The sequence below is a fragment of the Botrytis sinoallii genome (assembly GCF_014898435.1).
Source record: "Botrytis sinoallii strain Bc 23 chromosome Unknown BSIN_028, whole genome shotgun sequence".
In the NCBI taxonomy this organism is placed as follows: domain Eukaryota; kingdom Fungi; phylum Ascomycota; class Leotiomycetes; order Helotiales; family Sclerotiniaceae; genus Botrytis; species Botrytis sinoallii.
This window is the reverse complement of record NW_024066055.1, coordinates 170,113-196,003: the sequence shown is the minus strand read 5'-3', so window position 1 is coordinate 196,003 and position 25,891 is coordinate 170,113. Positions and strand designations below refer to the sequence as shown.

The following is a 25,891-nucleotide window of genomic DNA, read 5'->3' as shown; positions in this document are numbered from 1 at the left end:
GTACATAATTATACATAGTCTCAACTATAGAGTCTTTCTCTTCGATTGATTGCATATCATTCTGTGATTAACGCGTTCGCTCCAATTTTATGCAATATTTTTATAATCTTTGAAAGTCTATGCCTGATAGACGATTGCATTAGAAATATCTAGAAACTAGTAACTCACCTAATAATAATAGTAATAATAATACAAGAATCTTCGTTTTGAATACAAATCAAAAGAAAAGCAATTGAACTGGCAGCCCAATCCGGGTATCCTATCATAACCATACAATAAAATCAATTCGCTTCAACTCCTCGCACAATTGAATTATACCTTTCCTCCCGAAACCCTTCCTCTCTCATCATCATCATCAAAATAGCTCCCTGACTTCTCATCCCCCTTTCGCATATCCGGTCTCAACTCAACACCTTTCTTCCCGCCCTGTCTCGAAAGTAAGCCCTCCATGCCCACCACTCCCCCCGCTAACCCCATTGGCCCTAATAGGATGCCTCCAAGCACAATCCACACCACGATCGGCAATGCCTGCACTGCGCAGAAAGTATAATTCGTCAGATCGACAAATCCGGAGAAGAGCACCAACACCGCTACGATCATGGTTGTAGCGAAGCTGAATTTGTAGAGGGTTTTCAGACCGGGATTCTTGCGCTGGATGGCGGAGGCGGATGTGGCGAAGGTGAGGAATGTAGGGACGAGGAGGATGAGACCGATGATTCCGTGGGCGGAGAGGGATGCGGATGAAGAGCCTTTGATGACGAAACCGAGGATGACGGTGAAGATGATGAGGATGGGGGAGAGGATGTAGAGGAGGGCGGGGATGAAGGTGGTGAAGAGGGGCGATTTGAAGGCGGGGAATGGAGAGGGGAGCGAGGAGAGGGTGGTTACACGTTTGGTGCTGTGTACTAAAATGTATGTTGGTGCGAGGATGAAGTATGTGAGGATTGCGAAAACGACTGAGAGGGTGTTAGTTTGGCTGTTTCTAATATGATACTTGAAGTGAGGGGGAAAAAACTTACTATGCAAAACAATCAATATAGTTGCTCTCTCGATTGGTATACCATTAATTTGGATGTCCATTGTGGCGGGATTAATGATATATGTGTTGCCCCCATTTTCGAGGATGAAGGTTTGATTATTCGTAATGTCGTTATTCATTTCGGGCACGCTCTTCAATTGATCGGTATTGATAGTTCCCGTTGTGAGAATTCCGAAACCAATTGAAAAGAGTCCACCTACACCTGCACAGCCAATAGTGTCAATTCCCATCTGTAGAATAGGATCGAGAGTTGTAGCATTAAGAGCGTCGATGAAAGAATTGTCGCCCGAAGAGGAGCTCGATTCGCGACGTTGAATGATTGATATGCTGGAAGGTGGAATCATGGCGCGGCTCTGAAGAAGATGACGTTTTGCAGTCGATGACTTGGTGAGATTTGAGATGATGGATGGATTTGCGAGGACTTGCTTCACAAGTATAGTACCCTGTGCACCTAGACCCAGTCCGAATCCCGTCGCTGCTCCACCAACTGAATCATTAAACATCAGTGTTTGCATTGGAGGTGTAGACATTCCGGCCAGAGTATTTCCAGCTCCGTCAAGAAGTCCTACTGCAAAGCCTTGTGCTACCGCAGCGATGTTCATATTGGCGAGGAAAGAAGGCGAAGAAGAGGAACCCGAAGTCATATCTGCTTCCGTTACACCCATGCCCATAGCATTTGAAAGATCCCCTGACCCCATTAATGAAGTCATTAATTTCGACAATGTGTCATTTTGCAAAAAGCTGGATGTAAGTCCCATAGTAAAAGATTGCACGGCTCCAGCAGATCCATTGGGAGATGTTTCCATTGTAGCTGCATCCTGAAGTCCGAGACCAATAGCTGTGCCCTGTCCGAGACCATTGCCGGCACCGGCGGCGAGTTGGCTTAGAGAACTTCCAAGAATAGTGCCATTTCCCTGTATCAAGTCGTTTATACTGACACCACCAGACATTGTGTTTGAGAAAAGACTGGTAGTATTAATACCCGAAAGAAATGTTGATGTGAGACCCTGGCCTAGATTTCCAGCTGCGCCATTGATACCACTCGTGTTGAATGCAGCCTTCTGAGATGGTGCTGTAAAATTTAATGCTTGGGAAGCTCCACTTCCTAAACCTTGTGCGAGAGCAAGAATGGCTCCATTTATTGTTCCAGCTCCTATCATCATGGTCATTGTATCATTGGCTGCAGCTTCTGCTGCTTTCATATCGGTGCCAGCTGGTGCGACTGCAATGGATCCAACTAAGCTCTTTGTAAGTCCGGAACCAAGATTTTGCGCTGCCAAGTTAAATCCGGTGGCGTTCGTAGTTGGTACGGACGTATTCATCATTCCGGCAATAACACCCAGGGCGAGGCCATTTCCCAGAAATCCTGCAGGCACAGCTATGTCTGCTGCTAATCCACTAACAATCCCTGATATGTTTCCGGAGAACAACTCTCCTATTGTCGATAAAGCGCCTCCACCCTTTCCTCCACCGGTAAGTTTTTCAGCAGCACTGCTTATTGCCTCTAAAAAGCCTCGTTCTTCAATATAATTATCTGCTGTACTAGTTAGAATAAAAATCTTTCAGCATGGGATTGTTGCTGATGTACCATGTAATGCTCGACGACGCAGCGATGATTGTGGGAGGGTAGTTGAGAGATGAAATTGTAAGAGACATATTAAGAGAATTACAAAAGCCAATATCGGTCTCCATCGTCCAGCTTGGAGAAAGTTTGCAAGAGAAGTCATTATGGAAGAAGTTTTTCACACAAATTGACGTATATTAAAAGTTGGTTTGGATGTCTTCGTTCTTTTAGGAGAACATGACAGCTGGAAGGAATATTAATATGTCCATCGATTATAAAAATTATTCATATTCATATTAATCGTACACACTTTGAACATGACACAGGAACATAGATTCTCCTTGAAACTTGTCACCTGTCGTTCAAGCGATCCGCCAGGTAAGCAAAAATAGATCGATAATAAATTGCATACTCAAAACAAACGCTGGGGTTACGAAAGACGCTGCAATCTCGATTAGGATTACTGTAGTGGCCAAAATTGAAGATTTGGTAGCTAAACTAGGATTCTCTAAGGACATGACTGCCTGATTGAGAGGTAAACTAATTGGGGAACAAAGAACCCTTGCGCGTCTGACTTTAATGGGTCCAATCTATTGAAACCGTGCCGCGAAGATACGATGCGATGAGAGATGAAGTTTGACACCATTCGTTCTTTGGAATTCTCGAACAAATCAACACATGTTCTTCAACCACAAGCTAGTAAAAAAAAGAAAGTCATCATTGGCCAGAACAAAAATAAAGATGATGTGAAACAAGCAACACTTACGCACGATCTTCTTCGTCCGGGTGTTTAAGCTTCCAGAACGGTAGACGGAAAGACCAATGACGGACGTGAAATACTATCGCACGTCCCTTGCACCCTTGAAAGTATAACAATAAGTTATCAGATTCACTATGAAAATCTTATGATATCGGCAAAAGGGAATTGTAGAAGCAAAAGGTCTACATAGTAGTGGTTGGAGGGATGCAGACCTTGCCAACTGTAGGAATAGTCATCCCAAGTACCGATGCGATATGCGGTAGACGCACCTAGATCCCCAAGTGCGGAGAAGTAGTGCATAGTCAAGGTTCGAATTCTCTTACCTGAAGACATAGGCAGATATTGGAGTAATCAATCTGTAGTACCATGTAACAGTTGGATGGTTTAGTCCACTTATTTCATCCATTATATAAGATCTAGGCACACGGAATCCCATTTAGAAGTCATTCTAATGTATGTGGTACTACCACTGAGAAAGAACCTTTGCGAGCATCGCTGTATCCCCTTACGAGTGATTTACCCCGCCTTGTCCACTTTAGCCAGATTATTGATGCTCCATCCAACATCAATCGTGTTGTGCACCTCGTTTGATATTACTCCAGCACATCATACAGTTTAGAAATCAGAATCCGAAAGACTGCTTGCGGAATGAATGTCGAGCATGAAGTTCGCAAACAATATCAAACAAACACAGCTTCTTTCCGAAGTGTATAAAATATGGACCTGCTGTGTATAGTTTTTGGAGGCCTACCTCGCATGAAAATTCGTATGGGTGGTATCAGAGTATGAGTATTTGCACACAAACAACATGTTCGAGAACCCTTGTGTGTTATGTAACTCACCCAGGGAAACAAGAAAAATATATCAGAGATGTTGCCATAATATCACTTGATGTTGTGCCGCTCTTTTCCTTGTCTCCCCGGTCATCAAGTGCCAATCATGGAGTTTCCCATGTAAGATTCACGACCTTGTTCAAACGCGCATTGTGGTGTTGTACTTGGCTTGCTGCTAGCTGAAACATGTAAAAGCGGAGCCGGAAGCAAGCCCAAACCTCGGCTTTCTTAGCCAGTAACGAGATACGATCATATAAACTTGCATCAACCCTATGATATCTATGAATAGAATGGATAACGAAATGATGCTTTTGATGAGGTTGATGCTTGCTTGACATCAGCATTATGCGAACATTGAAAGTAATCTTCAAAATGATCAATTCATGGGAGAAGGCCTGATTACATAACGAGTCTCATGACTTTTTTTCAAGATCACGTTTCTTTTCTGTTCTTACGTTGCAACTTTTTATTCTTCAATTTGTTGCACATCTGAAAATATTGAGCGTGGTTTTCACGTTTTTGCCATGATATTGTCATCCATGTCTCCGTAGCTAGTCCACAGAATTCAATCATTTCAGCTTTTCTATTCGTTCTCGGGATAGTCGGATATCCACCCTCATTCGGCTCTCGGACTTTCAAGCTATTGGACACCACCAAGGTCAATTATGATGTGCAACAAAAGGTACGATGTGCAACATGTGTTAGAATCTGGATTTGTAGAGAAAGTAAGTGAACATGATTGGGTGATTGGTTAACGAGGTAGAAGATGGGGCGGAAGGGCGATGGCAAAGGGCGAAGGAAGGGCGAGAGGGCAAAGAAAGAGGGCACTTTGAAGATTAGAGGTGCAACAAATGTTTTGATAAAACTGGATTCGAGGTCGGAGCTTCAACGCCCTACATGTCATCCAATCATAGCTCATACATATATGTAAGCTTACAGCCCTACTCCAATCACAATCATCATTAAGATGTCTTGAAAGGTAGTGTTGCATATCTATACGTAAGATATATGATCTGATTGCATGGCAACAGACCTTGGTCATCGGATTGGACAGTGAGATTACTCATCAATTTGCACAAAAGGGCGTTGTAAGGGCGTTGTTCAACATGGAAACTGGAGGCCCTTTTCTCTCGCCCTTTTTGCGATGTGCAACAAATTATGCAGAGTGAGGATCTTGATGATTGCTATATCGTGATTGGCTAATAGATGATTCTACATGTGATGCTTATTTTCTAAAATGATCAAAATAATTAGAAGACTTTTGAAGCTCTAAAAGTTTCTCTTAATTCCATAGTCTTAATAAGATAGTCATTACAATGCAAGCCTCTGTACACCTATAATAACTTCTATACAAGTGCTCTATAGTCAGGCCTTCTCAGTCATCGTATTTCTTATTTGATACGAAGAAAGCTCGAACAGCCACAGAGATATCATAAGGAGATAGACTGTTCGGAAGAAAAAGAAAGAGGGCAAATTCGACCACCTTGTGAATACTGTGATAAATTAAATTGGGCTCAAATTCAACCATCGAGTCTATTCAGAGTTTCTTCAAACAACTTAGCATCTAAATATAAGCAGTTTCTATGGATCAAAAAAGAACGATCGTTTTGTCAAGGAACTTCGTTAGCAGTCATCGCGACGTTTCCATGTTCATCATCTGAGGAGAGAATTATCAGGTGGGATTTATCTGGGCACTGTGGATACAACAAAGGATTTATGAACAGATAATATGGAACTTAGTGGAGAAGCTATGTACAAGAGGAGGCATGCAATTTTTCTTTCCAAGAGATTGATGGGTGTTGGAGTTGCGTCGATTGAAGCGAAGGGGGGAGGAGGAGGGGCAGACACGCAGACTACCGATGAGACTTTTTGATCGGTAATAACAAGCGGGGTAGAGGTGAGGATTGTATGATTATTTGAGGGTAGATGGACATGATAAGCTTCATGTGTAGTTAGTTTCATAGTGCTTATCCCGAGAGAATTAGACGTTCAAAAAAGACAGAATATCCAAATACCATCCATCTACTACCTAGATGTACTCCAGAGCTAAATCCTCCTTCCCCTGAGGAAAAGCTCACAAAATTCATTAAGCCCTGACAAACCATCGGACAAATCGGCCGTTAGTCTCCGCGTCTTACTGTTCCAATGCGCAAAACATCGTGCAACCACAAAATAAAAAGGGGGTCTTTTGAAAAATCAAAAATATGATATCAACTCTCGGATTCAAACCGGTTTTACTATGCGTAAACTCCCTACACAGGACTCGAACCTGTAGCCTCAAGATTAGGAGTCTTGCACGCTACCATTGCGCCAGCAGGGATATCATGTGATGTTGGTGATCGCCCCTCAAATTAATTTATAAAGGAAATGTTGGGGGCTGTGCCGGAAGCGAAGATCTTTAGGTGGGGGTTTCTACTACGGAAAAAATGAAAAACAATTCGAACAATGAGTCTTGTAGTCTGAAATTTCGTATGAGAGTAGAGATTTACTAGATGATTTGTTTACAAGAGTTAGATTTCGTAAAAATATTTGTGTTGAGGTTCAGAACCTGAGCATTAATAAATGTCAGATTCTTGGTACGACTGTCACTCACAAAGCTAAATTGTAGGCGAGTTGGCGTCTGTATGCTTGTAAAGTCATTGTGTATAGGAGTTGGGAGATAGACGCAGAGGGCAAATCTTTGTGCTTCCACTTCATTGTGTCTGGGAGTGGAAGTGTACATACAATGGAGAGTGAGTCCCTTTGTAAACCCCATCCCTTTCAAGTCCCTATGTAATTACTCTTACACTCGTATATGTTACTATAGAATCTAACATAACAATCTGATTATGTCTAAGGTGTAGTAAAGAGATTCTGTACTGTATAGAAATTTCCGTCAAAAGCTTAACACGATGATTTCTCATAAGCTCTCAAACATACAAAACATTACCCTGATGTTATACCAGCGTGTCCAATTGTCCGGATTGCAGACCAATAATGAAGATTGCCAAATCCTCAATCAATTAGAACATTCAAATCATTCGAGATATTGAATTTGATTAGAATACTGAATTATTTTAAGACTTCTAACTATTTTTAGATACTCAAACCCTTGTTGTTGGACTACAATCCAGACTATCATATGTACTGCGCAGCCATACTACAACTTTCCGTCAAAACCTCGGCACAATGATTTTCTCGCAGGGTTTCAATCACACTGACGATTGCTGACTACTCAACAGTAAAAAGGTGACCCAAAAAGGTAGCGTTCAATCTCAGAATCAAACTGAGCCACGTAGAGGATTCATCATGATCTTGTGAACCTCTCTATAGGAATCGAACCAATATCTCCGGAATCAGAATCCGACGTGCTGACCATTACACCAAGTGAGGGTTGCGTGAATTTACGGTATGGGCGCGAGGTCGTATGTAAAAATATATCGAGATTGATTTTTTTCTTCGATGGTGGTGGAGTTGGTGGAGAATAGTATCGTGAATCTTTTTGTCACGCAAGCGAAGTATTGGTCGAAACCCCTTTTCTCCACTTGTCCTTGCCTAGAAGAGAAGACAGTTCCAAAAAAGTTGTCAAGGTACGTCTATTGATGACTAATGCTAAGCTAGTGTACATGTAGGACAGTGAATCCATTCAACAGGTGACGAAACCGCGGATACATCTCCGGCGGAGAGGATTACCACGAACTACTGGAGGATTGATGTACTGAGAATAGACCATGTTGACTGGATATCTCATTAGTATCAACATTCAAATTCAGACCAATTAGCAGCAAAATTTAAGCAGCCAGTCTTTACCATTCAAATGACAGTTCATGCCACACGAGGAGGGATGACTGAATCGCATTCACGTACGATGTAGATGTCAACTCTATGATTACACCCAGAGGATTGATTAACTATCTAAGTTACATTCGAACATTGAAAGCATCCGATTATTCAGTCTGGATTAGAAGATTCGAATGTGATATTCGCTCTTCTCACCCACATGCAAGACATGTACATATATGTATGTATAAATATGAAGAGAAACCAGCCGTGATTGCAACATCAAGACCAAGCAAAGAAATTCAAAATTATCAAAGGCTCAAAATCACAATCTCATCGGATCACTGTGAGGAATACTTTGAATCACATCTTTCTCTCAATACTGCCCTTTCGTTCTGTCTCTATGAACATCACGAATCCGAACAATAAAAAGAAAATATTCAAATCAAGCAACCATCTAACGGTTTCAAACGAGAGTGCATTTATGGGTCTGTCTCTTGTCGGGCAAGACCAATACTCTAGATAAATTACTAAACGTAAATGTTCGAATTTATCTCAACAATCAGGATAAACGAATGTCCCAAGCTAAACTCAAATATTCAAGGCGTTGGAAACTTTCACATGAAATAAACGTTCATGAGGAATTGAATGTTCCAGGCGGATTCAGATGTCGAAATTCGCTCATTATCGAATGGCAGCTGGAATTTTGAACACCTGTACGAATATCAAGTATTAAAGGCATAAATCTTCCCATTTTGCTAGCTCCTTATCATTCTTTCCATATAGAATGTATCTAGAAAACTACGACACCGATAGGTCTCAGAGCAAAGTTGAGACTGGATGACCTACTACCGTGTAACATCTCTATAGAGTTCTGTAGTCAGACTCAAAGATATCGAGCTCAGAACGTAGTAGTGAGGGTGAGAGTGAAAGTGATCATAAGTTTCTTCCCTCCTTCGCACCACTTGCTACGATCCTGATAGAGATATATGCATGTACGTTGAATATTCTCCTCTTGATTCTACGTTATTTGGAAAAAAATTCAACGGTTAATACAGGATTACCACGAAATTTTTTCCCAAGCGTAGACATATGCAGTATTTATATTCCTGACATTATAGTTCCGGAGATATATCACATATTCAATTGATCTCTCTCACTCCAGAGATATTAGAGAGCGCACGTGATTCTCCCAGTCATATGCGAACCGTTGCTCGGCTGCAGTGTGCATGTTCGAGTCCTGTGTTAAATGCTACCCACGCATACGTCTTTTTCATTTACTAAGGGGCTTACTTCATCTTGGATTTGAATTGAGTGTTCATGGCCCGTTATACTATCGCACGTCTTAAGGACATCAAGAGATCATGAGATTATTTTTTTATGATGCCCGACAAGCTCCTCGATGGCAGTTATGGTCATTTTTGTAGTCGGAATGGAAAAGATACATTCAGGTGACTTTCGCTTGGCTAATCTTCCGAGACCGCTCCTAGATGATGGATGATTTCCAAAGTAAACGAATACAACGCACATTTTGTATCAGGATGGAAATGGCATGCCTATGCTAACGTCAAGGGTGATATAAGCAGGACGTGTTCTTATACATCATGGCAAATAAATGCGTGATCTATCGCAAATCATAAAGTTCGTTTATTCTCTGGATTTGCTCCCACTTTGATTTATCTATAAAACGTAGTAAATCATCACCGATCAACCACTCTCCAACCCACAAGTCAGAAATAATCTGTTCAGAAGAACACTCTATACCCAAGCCGCCCATATTCCACCCCACATCAAATACATCAAAATATCGCTACACCCTCAACTCCCCCCATAACTTTTCAACCACAGTCTGTATCTTTTCCGCAGAATCAGCGCCATCGGATTCGAGATCTCAGCAAAATACTCCATATCAGCTTTCGCCATGTCATCCTCTTACGCCATATGTGCAATCAAATCAGGCGCAACGTTATGAAATCGCTTAGTCATGCGGACTTGCATGAACGTGTTCTCCACCACGAGCTTACGGGCCCGACTACTTCGTGTTTGACCAATTCGGTAAATCCGTGCGAGTGCTTGGCCCTCTTGGGGATCGGAGAAGGTGGTGCCAGACATGATCCCGTCGGAGCAATTGTGTTGAATGTTCAGGCCGTACGTCGATAGCTTCGTCGACATTATCATCCCGAATGCTGCTTCCCTGCCGAGTTGAATCTGGTAAGCAGTTCTTGTCGGTCCACCTCGCTCAAACCAGAATGGTACGATTTGCAAGGACAATCGGTTGCCTTCAGGCACTATTGATCAACGTTAGCATCTTTCCTGTCTCTCTTCACGCCCCCTTCTTCAGAAGCTGCTTACCATCTCAATGAAAAATTGAGGGATTGGAAAATCCGTCCATACAATTATGTTTCTCTTCATTACAAATACCACATCTGCAACCAAAAACGCGATCCGCTTCACAATTGGCGATTCCTCGCACACCACCGCAAATAGTTCGGCATCGGTCGATTTCTCAATTGGTATGGCACCACTCCATTTATACTCAGTTTTAACTTCCATGGTTTGAAGTGTGATTGCCTTATCATAGACTATCTCCTTGATTTCGAAGGATTGGGTGACGACTAGTTGACAGATACATTTTCCATCTGTCGGATTGTGAGAATGTACATGTTGATTTGGGATTTTCCTTGGGATTTTTGTTTTGATGCGTGCTATTTGTAGGAAGTAGATATTTATATCTGTAAATATCCTTCAAATAGTCTGTCAAGTAAAACACACTTTTTCAATTTATTCAAAGCTGCAGAAAAAGTTCTTCAAGAAATGGATTGAAGTACTCTGAACTGTTGTTTAAGAATACGAAGAAGAGAAAGTTGATAGATCGATTGAAATCTTGGTTATATTTTTAGCAGACAAGTCGTCCTAGCAAAACTGATCGAAAATTCTGAAAGATTCACTTTAGGTTATAGAATTAATATATATCTCTCTCGATTTTCAACTCGAAAATCTGGAGGGTGAATAACAATTAAACCTGCTATCGCTAATTATCTCTGTACTTTACTTTCCGTATCTCTCAAGTCCCAACCACCTTCCTCTTTCTACTCTCCCCTCTTCCCCCTCTTCCATCCAACTTTCCAACTTTCCAAATCTCCTCCAGCTCAAGCTCCGAGCAACTTGCATTTCGAAGCAAAAGTCATCTCCAAGAGGGAAGCCAAACGCCGTTTGTTCCTAAGAAGATATCCGATCTTTCCTGCAAGTTTACGTTACTTTGAAAATGTTATTACCATCATCCAACTACTTTCTCGGAACTGCAAGATCGACAACCCAGGTCATTTTCCCTCCACATGTGGAACCAGTTACAACGACTACGTACTGAAGGCTGAGGAAGAAGGGTCGCAGAGCTCGAACCTCTGTATAGTTACTGGCTGCAGAAAGTCAATGAATCCCCGCCAAAACAATACCCATGGGCGATTATTGACGAAGACGTCTTCGAATAACGAAATCACGCCTGCAGATACACAACTTGCTCCCGCTCATGGCCAGGAAGTTAAGTTGCAAGTCAACCCATCCCGACGCATTTCATTGTGGCCAGACAACCCAGAAGAGCTCCTTGAAGCAAAGCTATCCATAATACGATCAACATTCTGTCGACCAGGAAGACAATAGAGAGGGAAGAGAAGAGAAAAAGTGACGGAAAGGATTATGTTCAAAATATAGTGAGAGGGCTACTATGATGCAAATAACTGATCATGTATACTGACTAGGCGTTGTGAGCAGTTGAACCAAGCGACTGACAGATTGGTAATGGTGGAAGGATCAAGGGAAAGGCTGTCAAAGTCAAGACTTGACACCGAACGCAAAGAAAAGGATGAGCGTGGAACAAGTTGCGCAATCTGGCCATTTGCGCAAAAAGAGCGTAAGTGATAATTGCCCTGGGTCACCTGCAATTGAAGAATCGCCTACCCTATTCAAGAGGTCAGGAAGTGTAACCAACAATGTCTCTGAGACTGTCGCACAGCTGCCAGTTATGCAGCTGCCTCCTAATACTAGCGGCGTTTCGTGCCATTATTCCAGAGATGGGAGCATGAGCATGGACAGATGGCAGACTTACGGACAATGAATTTCAGACCAGCCCAAAGCGTGATGCCCGACTTGACAACCAAAGATCAACAAAAAGTTTTGATCAAATTTGTCGATGATCCGGTGGTAGTGGAGGGGATCAGGGTTGAGGAAAGTGGGAACTTGATTATGTGGCGCTCCTGGGAACCAAAACACATCTTTGTTGATGACAATGGTGGTAGGATGGACGTTATCTTCAAGAGAGATATGATAAGTTGGGTCAGAAATGTTTGAAGGCAGAGAAACACTGTGCATTGGGAAGAGGTCGCATAGAGTTTACACTACATAGTTCTAGGAACATCCGGCTAATGAGTGGATTTTGCAAAAAGTATAATTGGTGTTTTAAACTAGTGTAATCTTGTATGATCAACTATTGTGTATGTCCACACTCTCCAGTTTCTATTATAATAGAGTTTCTACAAGGGGTAAACACTGTCGACGTAGTTTCTAGTGTAGTGTCTAACATTTAACCCCGAAGGACATCTAGAAACATGGACTGGAACAAAAGATATCAAAACGATGGCCCAAAAGAGTTTGCGTCTTCCTGATCGCCCGTTAGCGGCTGTCATCTTACTTTTCCGTAGCATGAGACCGTATGTTATTCGGAGAGAAGACTTTGTTCAAAGATGTTGGAAGGAAGGAAAGATGGATGCCAGATCGCGAATCACCTTCAAAATGACCACAGCAAATTCAGCTTGGCTTGATGGCTGTTTTGGCTCCCGATATGGTTACAGTTCAATCAACTCTCGCCAGTATGTGCAGACGGTCACTTCTCGGCTCATTCACTACGTCCAGCGCAGTTTCCGCTGCGACTATTTTCAAAGAGAAAGACATTTGAGTTATACATCGGCTTGCACACTACTCAGCAACAGGCTTTCAGACATACAATCACCATGATTAGAGATGAGGAATCTCACGAATGGTCACTGTGCGCAGTATTCTATCCAGATTTGTTCCTGAAGGACGAGGTTCGGATTAAAATACTTAAGAATGATAACCGAAAATTTCAACGCCAGTCCCAGGAATTGAATCAAACTTCAGACGACTCCAAGAATTGGCTTGATCTTGCGGAGCCGTGCGACAAACATGACAAGTCTAACAGCCAAAAGCTTTATGTCTTTTTAACATCGTCCACATACATTCTGGATTGGTTATGATCCGGGGGACAGTTGTGGACCCGCTACTGCTCATCCGCCGCAAGGTATTTTAAACATAAGGAATACTTGCGTGTTGCTAGAAACGATATATTGCATGCCTGCTTTGGTGGGCCCCTTCCACTTCACCGATCGCTCCCTTTTCGAAACATTTGATGAAAATATTGATCAGGTCATTCTCTGTTTAAGGCATTACGAACAATTAATTGAAGAAAGAGTCAATTTGTGGCGAACTCTACCCGGATACGACGAGTGGATTGAGGGAGGATTAGCTGGCCACCGCAAATGGTTAGAGAACCTCGAAGGATCTAAGCCGAAGGAATGTTTACATGACACATGGGAACTTGAGACTGAGACAAACGACCCGATTACCCAGGCAGGAGATATGACACTTTGGAAGGATGATGGAAACGGCCGTAATGAATGGGAAGGCGAGCCTTTCTTTGGACTGCAAGCATGGGGTTCTGATGAAATTCTCGAACTATTGAGGAAGCGGGTGAGAGGTTTAGATGAGACTGTAGTCGAGAACATCGATTTTGACAGTGCAGAAAAAGGACAATAATCTTGATATAGCAAATATTGGGGGCGGAGAGAGGGGGAGTTATGCACGCCGAGGACACCACAGATGACCAGCAAGGTATCAATGAGACTTATAGATTTATATAGGCAGCGCTATGGTCGAATGTTGATTTTCTCACAGACTCTGAGACATTGATTATGTTGGAATATTTGCTCCAGGTCTTGCGATCTCGAGTCTTGCCCCAAAGAATGAAACTTTGACAAATACAAGGCAATCTGTGTATTCATTCCATCATTGATATATAGGCTCCTAGGCACCTTTATACCCATATCAACAGTAAAATTCCAAACATCCATCTTTTCTACTTCAGGCAGATCCCGACATCCATAATCCGAAATCCAATCTAGTCATAAATCATAATCAATCATCCCTCGTATACGCAGAGCACTGTCTCCACTTCTCACCATACCTCATAACCAACCAAGGCACCGGCGCCACCACCAAACATACACCCGAAACAATCATAAATCCCCATCCATATCCCAACTGATCAGTCAACGGACCAACCACCAACGGTAAAAATGTACTCATCAAACATCTTGTAATGAGTACCGCTGTCAAAGCACTTGCCGAATACAATCCAAATGCATCCACCACATAAGCCATTAGTGGAACCATACTCGTTAAGATAGCGAAGCCCTGGAGACCGACTAGAAAGAGAAGTAATGCAGCGGGCCAGCCCTTTGCGGCGGTCCATCCAAAAAGCGCGATGGAGATGGGGAGAATGCAACCGCTGATGATAGTGAGAGGCATGCGGAATTCTGGATGCGATTGATCGTTATTCTTGGTTCGGAGATAGATGTATATGCGATCTATCAGCATATTACAAAGGAAGACGGCAAAGGTTGATCCAACGCCTAATCATGTTAGTCAGATGTACGAGATTCGCTGGAAGGGATAGCGTGGAGCTTACTAAAAGCAATGAAAGAAGAACCAATTGTCGTGGGGGCAAATCCATAGACATTCTTTAGAACCTCCGGTAAAGTTGTCGACATGATGTAATAAAATGTAAAAACAATTGCACCATAGAAGGACAAAATTTGAAGCACGAAAGATCCCCCGAATACTGCTGCAGGTCTTTTGATAGCCTTCCATATAGCAAGCGCTGTATGTTCACACTCTTCTTCCACCACAACTTTGAGTGCCAGACCATCCTCATTCTTTTGCTTTTTCAATCTTGCAATTCTTCGTTGTAGAATACGAATTTTATACGTTTCCCGAAAGAGAAGAATAAAACAAAGCTCGCAAACACCAGCCATGCCCGCCGCGAACCAAAGAACATTTCTCCATCCGATCGATTGAGCAATTGCTCCGGTAATAGCAGGTCCAATAGCACCACCCAAAAGTGGTGCAAGCATGAGTGTTGCCATAGCTGAACCTCTTTGGTCAGGTGGTAACATATCGCCGATAACAGCCGGATTCAGAACATTCGAAGCCACCGCACAACCCGTCATGAATCTCGACAGGATGAACAAATGCGACGTTTGGCTACACGCAGCCACGACGGTCCAAACGATAAACAAAACATTCGCCACGTTAAACACGGCCGCTCGACCGTACACTTCGGAAAGTGGGGCAATGAGTAACGGACCAGCTGCTTCTCCGAGTTCCCATATCGTAACCAGAAGAACGGATGCAGATTTTGATTCTCGATTCTCGAGATCGAGGACAATTTTTCGGGCGATGGGGACGACACCGATACAGGTGAATGTTCTGATGGATTGTTAGACATTGAGTTCGGGTTGAAGGTGGGATGAGATGCGTACACTGTGAAAGCCATAAAAGCTAAAAGCAAAATCACTCCATTATGATAAGCCTTTGGCCATTCCAATGGATTTTCCGGGTCTCCATTGGGATTGAAATCGACTCTGTGATCGAAAACTTCATCATTTGGAACATTGACATCCGGTATGTATGGAAATTGCCCAGCTGTGGTTGTAGGCGGTGGTACCGGTGCGAGCAATGGCTGGGTCTCGTCCATCAGTCGGTGTAGGATTGTATATGAATAAAACGAATAAGAGATATTTCGTAGGTTTGTCTAAAAGATTGAAATGCTCGAAACCTCTTTCTCCTACTTATATACTCCAAGATTTCGAGAGAGATATTTATAATCTAAATTCAATACCGGTATGTCGTCCCGAAAAGCAAAAGCGTGCTGACAGCGAATAATCATTAGCAATCTGACCGCTTATCAAATTTCTCCATACACCTGCATTTCTCTAAAGGCGTCGACCTGCCAAATTAGTCGATAGTAAGTGGAATTATGGTGGATCCAGCCACTTATTCTCTAGCCACAATTATATAAAACCAAGGGGACTCGGCTGATTGCTCTTCTCTCACATAGTCAGTCTGGAGTATCAAATAACTTCATGAATATTATATTCGTAAAAGACTGTCACTATACTTTTATTATTGTCAATCGTTCTTTAATTATCAAGCGGGACAAATCTTGTCGAGGATGACAACCGTGTCTAATCTTCATTTTCTAGAGAACCTAGAAGAATTACAAATAAACTTCGAATCGACCTGAAAATACCTCATTAAGCTGTTCTTCAGCCACAGGTCTCGGTTATAGTAAGTATCAACTGTTCAAATACCGACTTCTTATTTATTATCAATCGTAGCAGCAGAGTCATAAGTTTTATCGTATCGATAAGATGTACACAACAGATTATCAGATGTCAATGCGTTGCGTTGCGTTTACAGGGTGATAATACGAAGGATCATAAATATACACAGCAGTATCACTAGTGTGTACTTGCCAGTGACAGATATCAAAAGTTCATACAATCAAAAGAAGGATTCACATACATTTACCAGTATCCCTCCGCATTTATCCTATATGCTTTTCGTTCTACTCCAGCTCGTCTCGTCTTGCACGAGTAAGCGTATATGGCGGGTATGGAGGATCGTAACTATGTGGGTCTAAGTGGATCAATTGTTCAAGAGAGTGGATTCAGAAACATTTCCAACAGTCAATAATAGAAAGTTTCTTTGAATATTTTATAGATTAAGAGTCATATTATTGAATCGCGACAAGACGTATAGGTCATGTAAGCGAAGGTATGGGAGAGTAAACTTTCTAGCGTCTATCAACAACCCTCTCGATTGATGGCTTGAAAACATTGTTAACTTGTTCAGCGTAAGCACTGCTTGGCAGAGAAGCAGGTGTTCAAAACTCAATTATTGAAACTGTAATGTTGGAGCAAGTGTAAAAGTCGAAATCGATAATTCTCTCCCGATGTGGATACACGGCGTTAAGAAATTGTCTGGCGTCAAAAAATCCCTCAATTTGCCTACAACAACTAAGTCACATCACCAATGATCAACACCAGGTCAAAAAAAGATACAATCACCTCATTTAAGGGAAGATCAAAACTAATCACAAAAGAAATCGCCCGATGAGAGGCTCGAGCTCCTGATGAGCGTCACGTGTGGCTGGAGATGAAGGGGGAAATTAGCAAAAATCTGCAAAAAAAAAAACATTGCAAACGCCCGACGAGAGGCTCGAACTCTCAACCTTGGGCTTTCGTATGATAGAATCTATCTTAAAAGGCCCACGCGCTAACCAATTGTGCCAGCCGGGCTTGTGTTTGCTCTGTTTGTTCATATCAGAATCTTCTTAGACTAGACTATATACAAATCCGCATTGTTTTCCACTCTCGGTACACCCGCTTGTCGCTTATCATTCCGAGCACCACCAGTGGGTGCACGGACCCACGCGACACGTGATTTTCGAAAATATTTTTAAAATAAATAATTCAAAATACAAATAATTAATTTGATTTCGAAATATTTTTTAATATAGAATCAATCAATAACTGTAAGTTTATTTTTGTTAATAGAGAATTATATAGAGAATATATGTAAGGGCGCACGTACTCTCTGGACACGTGACTCGGCTATACTTGCCATTCTAGCTAGCCTTTCCATATATATCTAGATATCTACCTGGATATATATCTAAATAAAAACCCACTCAATCTCTATGTGATCTCTCGTTTCTTTTTCTTCATGTATATACAAATATACAAGCAAAAAAATATTATACTAATTGTCACAGGGTGGACACTAAGCCCTTTCTGTCCTGTCCTGTCCTGCTATATATGTGAGAGTAAGGTAGAACTTTCAGTTCTACCTCCTAGTCTTTTGGGCGTTTAGCTCAGCGGTAAAGCTTCTGAATACTCCCAGAGGTGATCCCGTGACACTAATACTCAATTTCAATATTCAATTCCAGTATTCAATTCCAATACTCACTCTAATACTCAACTCCAATACGAAGGTCGCGGTCATTTTGAAAGAGATTATAGGCTCTTTCAGGGTATATATGCTGTAAGGTAGCATAGCTATATAGACCGAATCGATTAGGAATTTACTACTGCTATGCTGTAAGGCTCTATAATTCATCGGATTTGATCGGGATCTATAAAATCTAATCTCCGCTCTACCCGAATAGGCTAGTAATGCCTGTATCCTCGGCTCAATTGGGCTCTAGATCAAACCCAAAACTATATTGCCTAAAGCTTATAGGCTTGTCAAGCCTAATGCGGGCTTAAAATTATCTAAACACAGACTCTATAGTGCCCAATTAGTGTGCTTGATTATAGGCATCTACAGGGCTACCTAGTCCTCTTCCAAATGACCGCGACCTCCGTACTCAACTTCAATACTCAACTCCAACATCAACTCCAATACCAACACCCAACCTATATACCTACCTACCAACTCAGTATCCCCATCTCCCTCTCCCTCGCCATGCAACTCCCTCTCCAAAGATCACGAGAATCTAGAACACAACCTACCTACCTACCTACCTACCCTACCTAATAAACTAATAAATGTCACGGATCGCACCCAATCGCAGCTGCGATCGCTCACGTGCGCGCTTGCGCATATGCACGATTACGTATACATAGCTATATATAGAAGTACTCTACAAGCGCTTTGCTTCTGATTCTATAATTATAGATTCTAAGGATAAATTATATTCTGCTTTTGCATTTTTTTAAGACAAAGTAGTACAGTATCTACAATTTACTATATAATCACACGGCCATCTAATAGCTAATCAAATAATACTTTATAACTATAATATCTTCTTAAGTATATCGAGGATATTCAATATTATTTATAGGAAAAGAGCTGATTTTAAATAAATCTATTTAACGGAAAACAATAAACCCTTAATATATAGAGTTATAAGTATTATTATTATATTCAATTTATTTATTTCAAAGAGACTTTATTGCTTTCTCCCCTTTTACCAATCGAGTGCCCCCAGCTAACAATAGTCAATCTCAATAAAGCAATGATTATAGTCCTTATAATTCTAATATAAATATTAATAAACATAAAAAAAGTAAAATAGCCTGAAAACAACTTCTCGATTAAGTATTAATTCTTGAGGGTAATATATCAATATATACTTTTCCGTTATAGAAAGAATAAATATTAATTCTTAAAGACTTTGAGGATTTGTAAAACAAAATTACAAAACTCAAAGACGAATTGCTATAGTATAGTTTTAGTATTGCTTATTTATTTCAATCTTTAAAATATCAATAATAATATTATACAGATTCCTTTATAAATCGTAAAGTCCAGACTCCTGATTATTCCAATCGATTTTATTGAAAGGGTATTTCTTATTATTAAAAAGGAAGAATAAGAAAAAACCTTTATTGTAAAGTTAGTCTTCGCGATAATCCCTTCTAAATACTAATAGCAAACCCCTTTCAAATCCGGTTTGTTCTTACTGAGCACCTACAAATTCACTAAATATTTCATTCTTGTTACTTTATATATAATAAAGTATTTATATATTCCAAAGTCTATTAATCTTTTATTCAAATTTAAAAATAATATAGAGCTGAAAGCAAGCTTCTGGTAATTATTAATTATTAAGTAATTCAAACTTTATGAAAATTCGCTTATCTCAAAAGTATAATGGTGATTTTATATAATAGATCAGATGGAAGAAGAGATATAAGAATATATATTCTTGTTATATATTTAAGTCCTCTGCTTAACAGAATAGCAATTAATTGATCAGCTTATAGTTATTTATAAGAACCTAATTAAAGCCGATTATATACGAATTGAATACAAATATTGGATTATGTTTAATAATATTTAATAAGGAAACTTCTTAATATAATATTGTAGGTTTAGATTATTAATTATATAAACGGAAATTGTGACACTTTGCCTTAGAAGAACTGCGAGAGCAGGGTACAATTTATCCTTAGAATCTACAACTATAGAATCGGGAGCAAAGTGTTTGTAGAGTATTTCTATATTACTAACTATATATATGTGATTGTGTCTGTGTACAAGTGTGTATATGAGTGATCGCAGCTGTGATTGGGTGCGATCTGTGATATTATTTCCCCTTTCGAAAAAGCTTGTTCTCAAGCTTTACAATTATTTAATCTGTAAATATATTAGTAATCCTAATGAGGTATTATTGTTTATATTATAGTATAATATAGTAAATGGGTGTATACATAAATTTTGCTTTTTTTGTAACAGAAAGGCATATAGGAAACGGAGGAAACGTTCTGTAGCCTAGCAATAGCACAAAGCCTTCAAAATATATAGATTACCCGAATTTCCTTTTCTTTTCCAAATCTTTTCCGGTTATTTATTTTCTTTATATTCCTTAATCAATAATCAATATGCCTTCTATATTATCAAGAAAACGCAGCAGCAAGAACAAGTTGTTATTAATGCAACTGAAGTAGCAGAAGGATGTGTGTGTGGCAATAAGTTGTTTATTTTTTTTTTGTATTTGTTTTACTAATATACTTTTTTATAGCTTGTGGTAAAAAGAGTGTTTGCCTTTTTGTTGTGCAAGGTAAGTGTCCTGTTAAGGAAAAGAAGGAGTTAAGCTATAGCGGGAGTGGTAATGATTCTGTTGGCAAAAGGAGGATGATGAGGAAGATAGGTTGGATGATGAAGATGTATGTAAATGAGGCTTTCTTTTAGTATCTCTGGTTTGTAGTTGGCTTATCTAACAAATGCGATTATAGATGTCAAAGGTAATGTGCCTGAAAGTAAGGTTGATCTTCGATATGCTTATTGGATGTATTTGTTTCATTATCTTTCGAGGCAGAATTCAGAGGAAGAATATAATCCCTTAATTGATTGTATTGATAATTATGAAAAGAAGTTCGCTGACAAATGATTGTAGCAGTATGTCATTTTTGTAATCTCGAAAATGATAACAAAATAATTGAGGAAAATATCCTAGAGGCCTTGTGTCAAAATCAATCTGATTACAAATTCGATATATTTCATTACAAAAGCATTAACTTCGTTAACATCAATAAGTAAGGATCTCTAAGCAAAAGATCATCAAAAAAGATAGTATTACAATGGAAACAATATATTCGGAAGAATAGCTGGGTTTATACTAACTACATACACAATTGTATTTCCGGCAAGGGAAATAGCATTTACTATCGACTTCCTGGACAATCGTCTGATCAATCTCACTATCTGCTTTGTCTGACTAGCAAATATAAGTATAAGCACTTGCCTGACAGAAATACATACAAAATATTTCTTCAATACCAATCAGCTATTACTGAATACAATAATATAAACAAAGATAAATTATAACTTAACTAGTTTTTAGCAAAATTAACTCTTGAAATAACTTAACATACAGAAAGAGCTAAAGAATTATATTTTGAAAGAAAATACTTCCTCTTACCCTTACTCGAAAAGCCATGGAATATTGTATAGCGAAGATTGCAATACAGGGAGACAAATTGGAATAGCAGCATCAGCTTATTATAATTCAAATGGAAATAAAGCTTTTGGCAGTTTGCAAGCAGTTGAATATAACTGAGCACCAGCTTAGTCTTATGGTTATATATACTACAACTAAGGGTTATCTTATCTTTTAGCTTATAATTATTCTATATATACTTATCGTCACTATTGACTAGAGACTTGGCTAGTATTTCGATTTAAATTATTCAATCTTTGCTATTATACCTTTACCCGATTATAACTATTAATAGTTATAAAGGCTTTCTTTCTAGTTTGATTTAAATTTACTAGATAAAGGAAAAGACTTTCTTTATTAATATTTTATCTTTATCCGATTATTTTCAGTTTCTTATATGATTAGGATTTTCTTTGTTACAATAATGAATTAAAAAAATTCTTTTCTATCTTTTTTATTTATATATTAATTGTTATTTATGAAATTGTAATTATCCTTTCCATTTTTATAGAAACAAATCCATTCCGATAGGTGCACAGGGGGTTCTGATAGAGTGGGATTTGTAAATAAAAGTATAGAGATGGTATGGAATAGTTTTTAAGTTTAGAAGTAGGGTATTAGGTAAGATCGTTATTAGTGTTTAATTATAATACTCTATATTTAAGTTATTTGGTATATTTCTTTATAACTAAAATACACCTCTACTTCCTATTCAATATTATTGGTGATATTTATTAGAGATGGTGGTTTTGAGGATTTGTCCGGGAAGTAGATTGTCTGTTGTTTTGTGAAGCTTGTTAGATGAAAATATGGAGTGGACTTTTATAATAGGTAATAAGTCCAATTGGAAGGAATCTTTAGCCCAATTAATAATCTTAAATCTCCCTTGAATAGAGTAATTTAGTTTTTTGAATGATTATTATATCGGAAAGTCCCTTATATTAAGCTATATATAATCTCCTATCTTGAAGTTGATTGAGCAGCAATGCGAATTAGCCAATCGAGATATCTTTTCTGTGTATATAAGATATTTTCTTTTTGCTCAATTAAATATTAGTTTATTGTATTTGGTATATTCTCTAGTATCGGTTATATTCAAATCATCGATAGGCGTGGTGGGGTTGGGTTTTCAATTCTAGGGATTACAGAATAGATAGTCATATAAAATCTTATATAGATTTAATCCACCTAATGATTTATAGAGAAATGTGAATTGAGCATAGTTCATCATTGATAGGAATTCAGATTAATATCTTGATAATAGCTTATAAAAATTACAAGTGTTGTTAAAAATATTGATTATAAATCTCAGTTTGACTATTATATTTGTGGATAATGAGTGATAAATAACGGACTTGTATTCCTAAGATATTATTGAATTCTTATTAGAATTGGATATGAATTGAGAACTATGATTAGAGATTATAATCTCCGGGGCATTGTAGTATCTGTATAATAATATAGGTACAAGTAGGCCTGATCTCTCGAATCGATTGATTTATAATATTTATTTATTTATATTGATTAACGTCTAATATCTGACCTCCCAAGGGGTATTCTAGACGTACTAAGGAGATATGGCCTATAGGGCCACTAGCGTTCTAGTCCGCTTATAGTAGTGTAATATTAGCTAAATAGGGGGTTGTTATCTTTGGTATTTCCTGCTCAGTACTATTTATACGTACATCCTACACGCGATTCTGTCTAAGGGTTTTGTGGTCCTATTCAGAGAGCTTTGTTTTGTATGCTATCTGGATGTTGGCGGATGATCAGGTCGATCGCTGTCGATTGGAAAAGCGCTTCAAAGCGTTTATGGCTGTTCGGTACAGATCTTAGATTGATCGAGATGGAGAGTTTATCTTCAGGGTATTGGAGTAAATTGGAATTCGCATAGTTCTATATAGTTTTAAGTATATCCTAGTATAGAATCTGGATCTATTAAGAGGTTAGTAAAGCTATATTGTATTTGCGAACGCGATTGATATATATTATCGTATCTTATTCGAATCGAAGTCGATTTGGTGTAAGCGGCTAGTTGCTGTGTGTTTGATTATTGATTGAACATTGAAAGAAATACAGTGGGTTTTTTTCAATCCTGGTATGTATAGATATTTGTATTATTTTCGTAATTGAATCTGATATGATAGATTGCAAAATCATTATATCCAATCTGTATCATTATAAGTTTGTTGTAGTATTCTATAAGGGAATTAAGGCTTTTCGGCTTTAAGGTATTATATATTGGTTTCTATGTATTGTATATTTCGAAAATCAGACCCCTTTTTTCTTTCCACTATTTGCTTTCGGAGTGCTGACATTTGGTATATAGGACAAAACGGGAACTGCTGATTGTAAGAAGGCAGGATGGGCTAGGGTCAAGCAGTCCAGTCATGCCCTAATCAGTAAGGCGATCAGCTGTTTCGTTGCTTTCAATCTCAGTATGCCTAGGAGATTACTTGATTACAATATTGTAGTGTTATATCGCTTGATAGCATTTGTGGTATGCCTATTGAGAGGAGGCAGCGGTGTTTCCTCGTATTCCTTAGATTATTGAGGTGCTATCAATATATAATTATATTTGTTTTTGGTAGGGGTAATCAATGATACTCAGAAGGTGTTTTAGTTTTTGCTATGCGTTGATTGCTTTAGTGTCAAAAATATGTGATTGTTTGTGTATATGGTTGTAGCCGGTATCGATCTGTTGCTTGTCGTAATAGATTGCAAAGCTATACCCCATGCGTGATTGTGTTCGTTGTATTGTTCAGATTTGTTTGAAAATATAGAGTAATCTTTTTGGGGGATTAAGTCCTATTATTTCTTAAATACTTTCGTGACATCCTCTTTGTTTATATTATTTGTTGGATTAGTGCGGTATTCGGGAGAGAAGTGAGGTTGTAAGAGTCTGGGGCGCTTGGTGGCAGGGATTGTTTGTCCTATTCTTTGCAGTTTTGTATTGGAACCTTTCAGAGTATCTATACTTTGTTCTCTTTTCCTAATGTATAGCTTTAATCGGTTTACAAGTAGGTGTTGTGTATTTACTGTTTGAAACCGAAATGTGAATCTCAATTTGGCTTGCTTTAATATAACAATTCCAGTTGGGAGACTAGCTTTTACAAGGAATACGGTTGTCGGGGTTGTCTTGTAAACGGGTAAAGCTTCCTATACTATATTGTGAATTGTTTTGTTAATTAGATCGATGTGTTTCTTGATCCTGATACTAATCGAAATATAGTCTGCATTTGGGCATTGTTTATATAGCCCATCGAATTATACTTCGAAGCTGAAAAAAGCGATAGGGAATATACAAGTAATGATCGCTTTTCGCAAGCAGGCTGCAGATGGTTTGTAGGTTGTATGAGCTATTGATCAGATGTGGGATGTAATATGTATAGTTTTCGTAATGCGCGTTTTGATATACTGTAGGAATGTTAGGCGCCGATCAAAAAGACGCCAAGCTAGTGTAAGGTCGGTTGTGCTCTGTTGGTGAGCCCTAGAGGGGTCGGCGTGATGACTAGGTCCCGACTTATCCTCATAGCCGGGTTTGCAATGATTGATTTATAATAGAATATCGAAATAGCTTGTTTGGTCAATTAGTCGATAATAACGAATATATTATTGTAACTGTATTTATCCTTATTGAAACTATAGTAATCCATAATGATATATTGCCATACTCGCATAGAGATTAGGAGCAAATGGAGGAGACTGGGAGTGCGATCTCTTGGTATAAAGCTGCACTTGCATTTATAATAATTCCATATATATTGATCAATTATATTGTTTATATTCTTTTAATAATATTAATTAGCTAAGAGAGTGTAGGTCTTTTTAATATTAGGGTATATAATGAAAACTGAATCGTGAACTTCGCAAATCAAATAGATTTGCAGATTTTCGGTATCCGGTATATAAAATCAATTATTATAAAGCAAGAGTCCTTTCTTAAGTGTAAGATACTTGTACGATTTGGTAGTCTAAATGCACAAAGCTTTTAAATTCGGATGGAATTTATTTATTTCAATAATATGATTTATAATATCAAAAAGCGATGTGATTGTATATATATTAATGTTTACAACTACATCCAGATCTTGCTATAGAGATTTGTATATAATCTTTATATTTATCTAATCATCTTTTATAAGTTGTTGAAAACGATTTTTCTTCTTAATACTGTTTTATTGATCTAACTTGTCAGTGTAATGTATAAGCGTATCTACAAATAGATTGTTCTTTCCAGTATAATATATAATGATAAAGTTATAATTAATAAGTAATTCTGCCCAGTGCGCTTATCAAGCATTTAGCTATTTAATTGATATAAAGTACTCGAGCGCTTTATAATCAGTATACACTT

At 38.9% G+C, this 25,891-nt stretch overlaps 4 protein-coding genes across 4 annotated transcripts; 1 reads left to right on the top strand and 3 right to left on the bottom strand.

Moving 5' to 3' along the window:
* Nucleotides 1-312: 312 nt before the first annotated feature.
* EAF02_010905 (uncharacterized protein) lies at nucleotides 313-2,766 on the bottom strand (the record flags this gene model as incomplete). Its single annotated transcript, XM_038906953.1, has 3 exons — nucleotides 313-956; nucleotides 1,020-2,576; nucleotides 2,628-2,766. 3 exons carry the CDS (start codon nucleotides 2,764-2,766, stop codon nucleotides 313-315), a joined length of 2,340 nt encoding a protein of 779 aa, XP_038753243.1.
* A 7,363-nt stretch (nucleotides 2,767-10,129) lies between these two features.
* Nucleotides 10,130-10,508, bottom strand: EAF02_010904 (uncharacterized protein; the record flags this gene model as incomplete). Its single annotated transcript, XM_038906952.1, has 2 exons — nucleotides 10,130-10,243; nucleotides 10,308-10,508. 2 exons carry the CDS (start codon nucleotides 10,506-10,508, stop codon nucleotides 10,130-10,132), a joined length of 315 nt encoding a protein of 104 aa, XP_038753242.1.
* A 2,808-nt stretch (nucleotides 10,509-13,316) lies between these two features.
* EAF02_010903 (uncharacterized protein) lies at nucleotides 13,317-13,781 on the top strand (the record flags this gene model as incomplete). The annotated part of the gene is made up of 1 exon (XM_038906951.1): nucleotides 13,317-13,781. The coding sequence occupies one exon, from the start codon at nucleotides 13,317-13,319 to the stop codon at nucleotides 13,779-13,781; it is 465 nt and encodes a 154-aa protein (XP_038753241.1).
* A 257-nt stretch (nucleotides 13,782-14,038) lies between these two features.
* EAF02_010902 (uncharacterized protein) lies at nucleotides 14,039-15,927 on the bottom strand. The gene is made up of 3 exons (XM_038906950.1): nucleotides 15,566-15,927; nucleotides 14,713-15,512; nucleotides 14,039-14,656 (listed from the first exon to the last, which is right to left on the bottom strand). The coding sequence occupies exons 1-3, from the start codon at nucleotides 15,778-15,780 to the stop codon at nucleotides 14,160-14,162; spliced, it is 1,512 nt and encodes a 503-aa protein (XP_038753240.1). The 5' UTR covers nucleotides 15,781-15,927; the 3' UTR covers nucleotides 14,039-14,159.
* Between the last annotated feature and the right edge of the window lie 9,964 nt (nucleotides 15,928-25,891).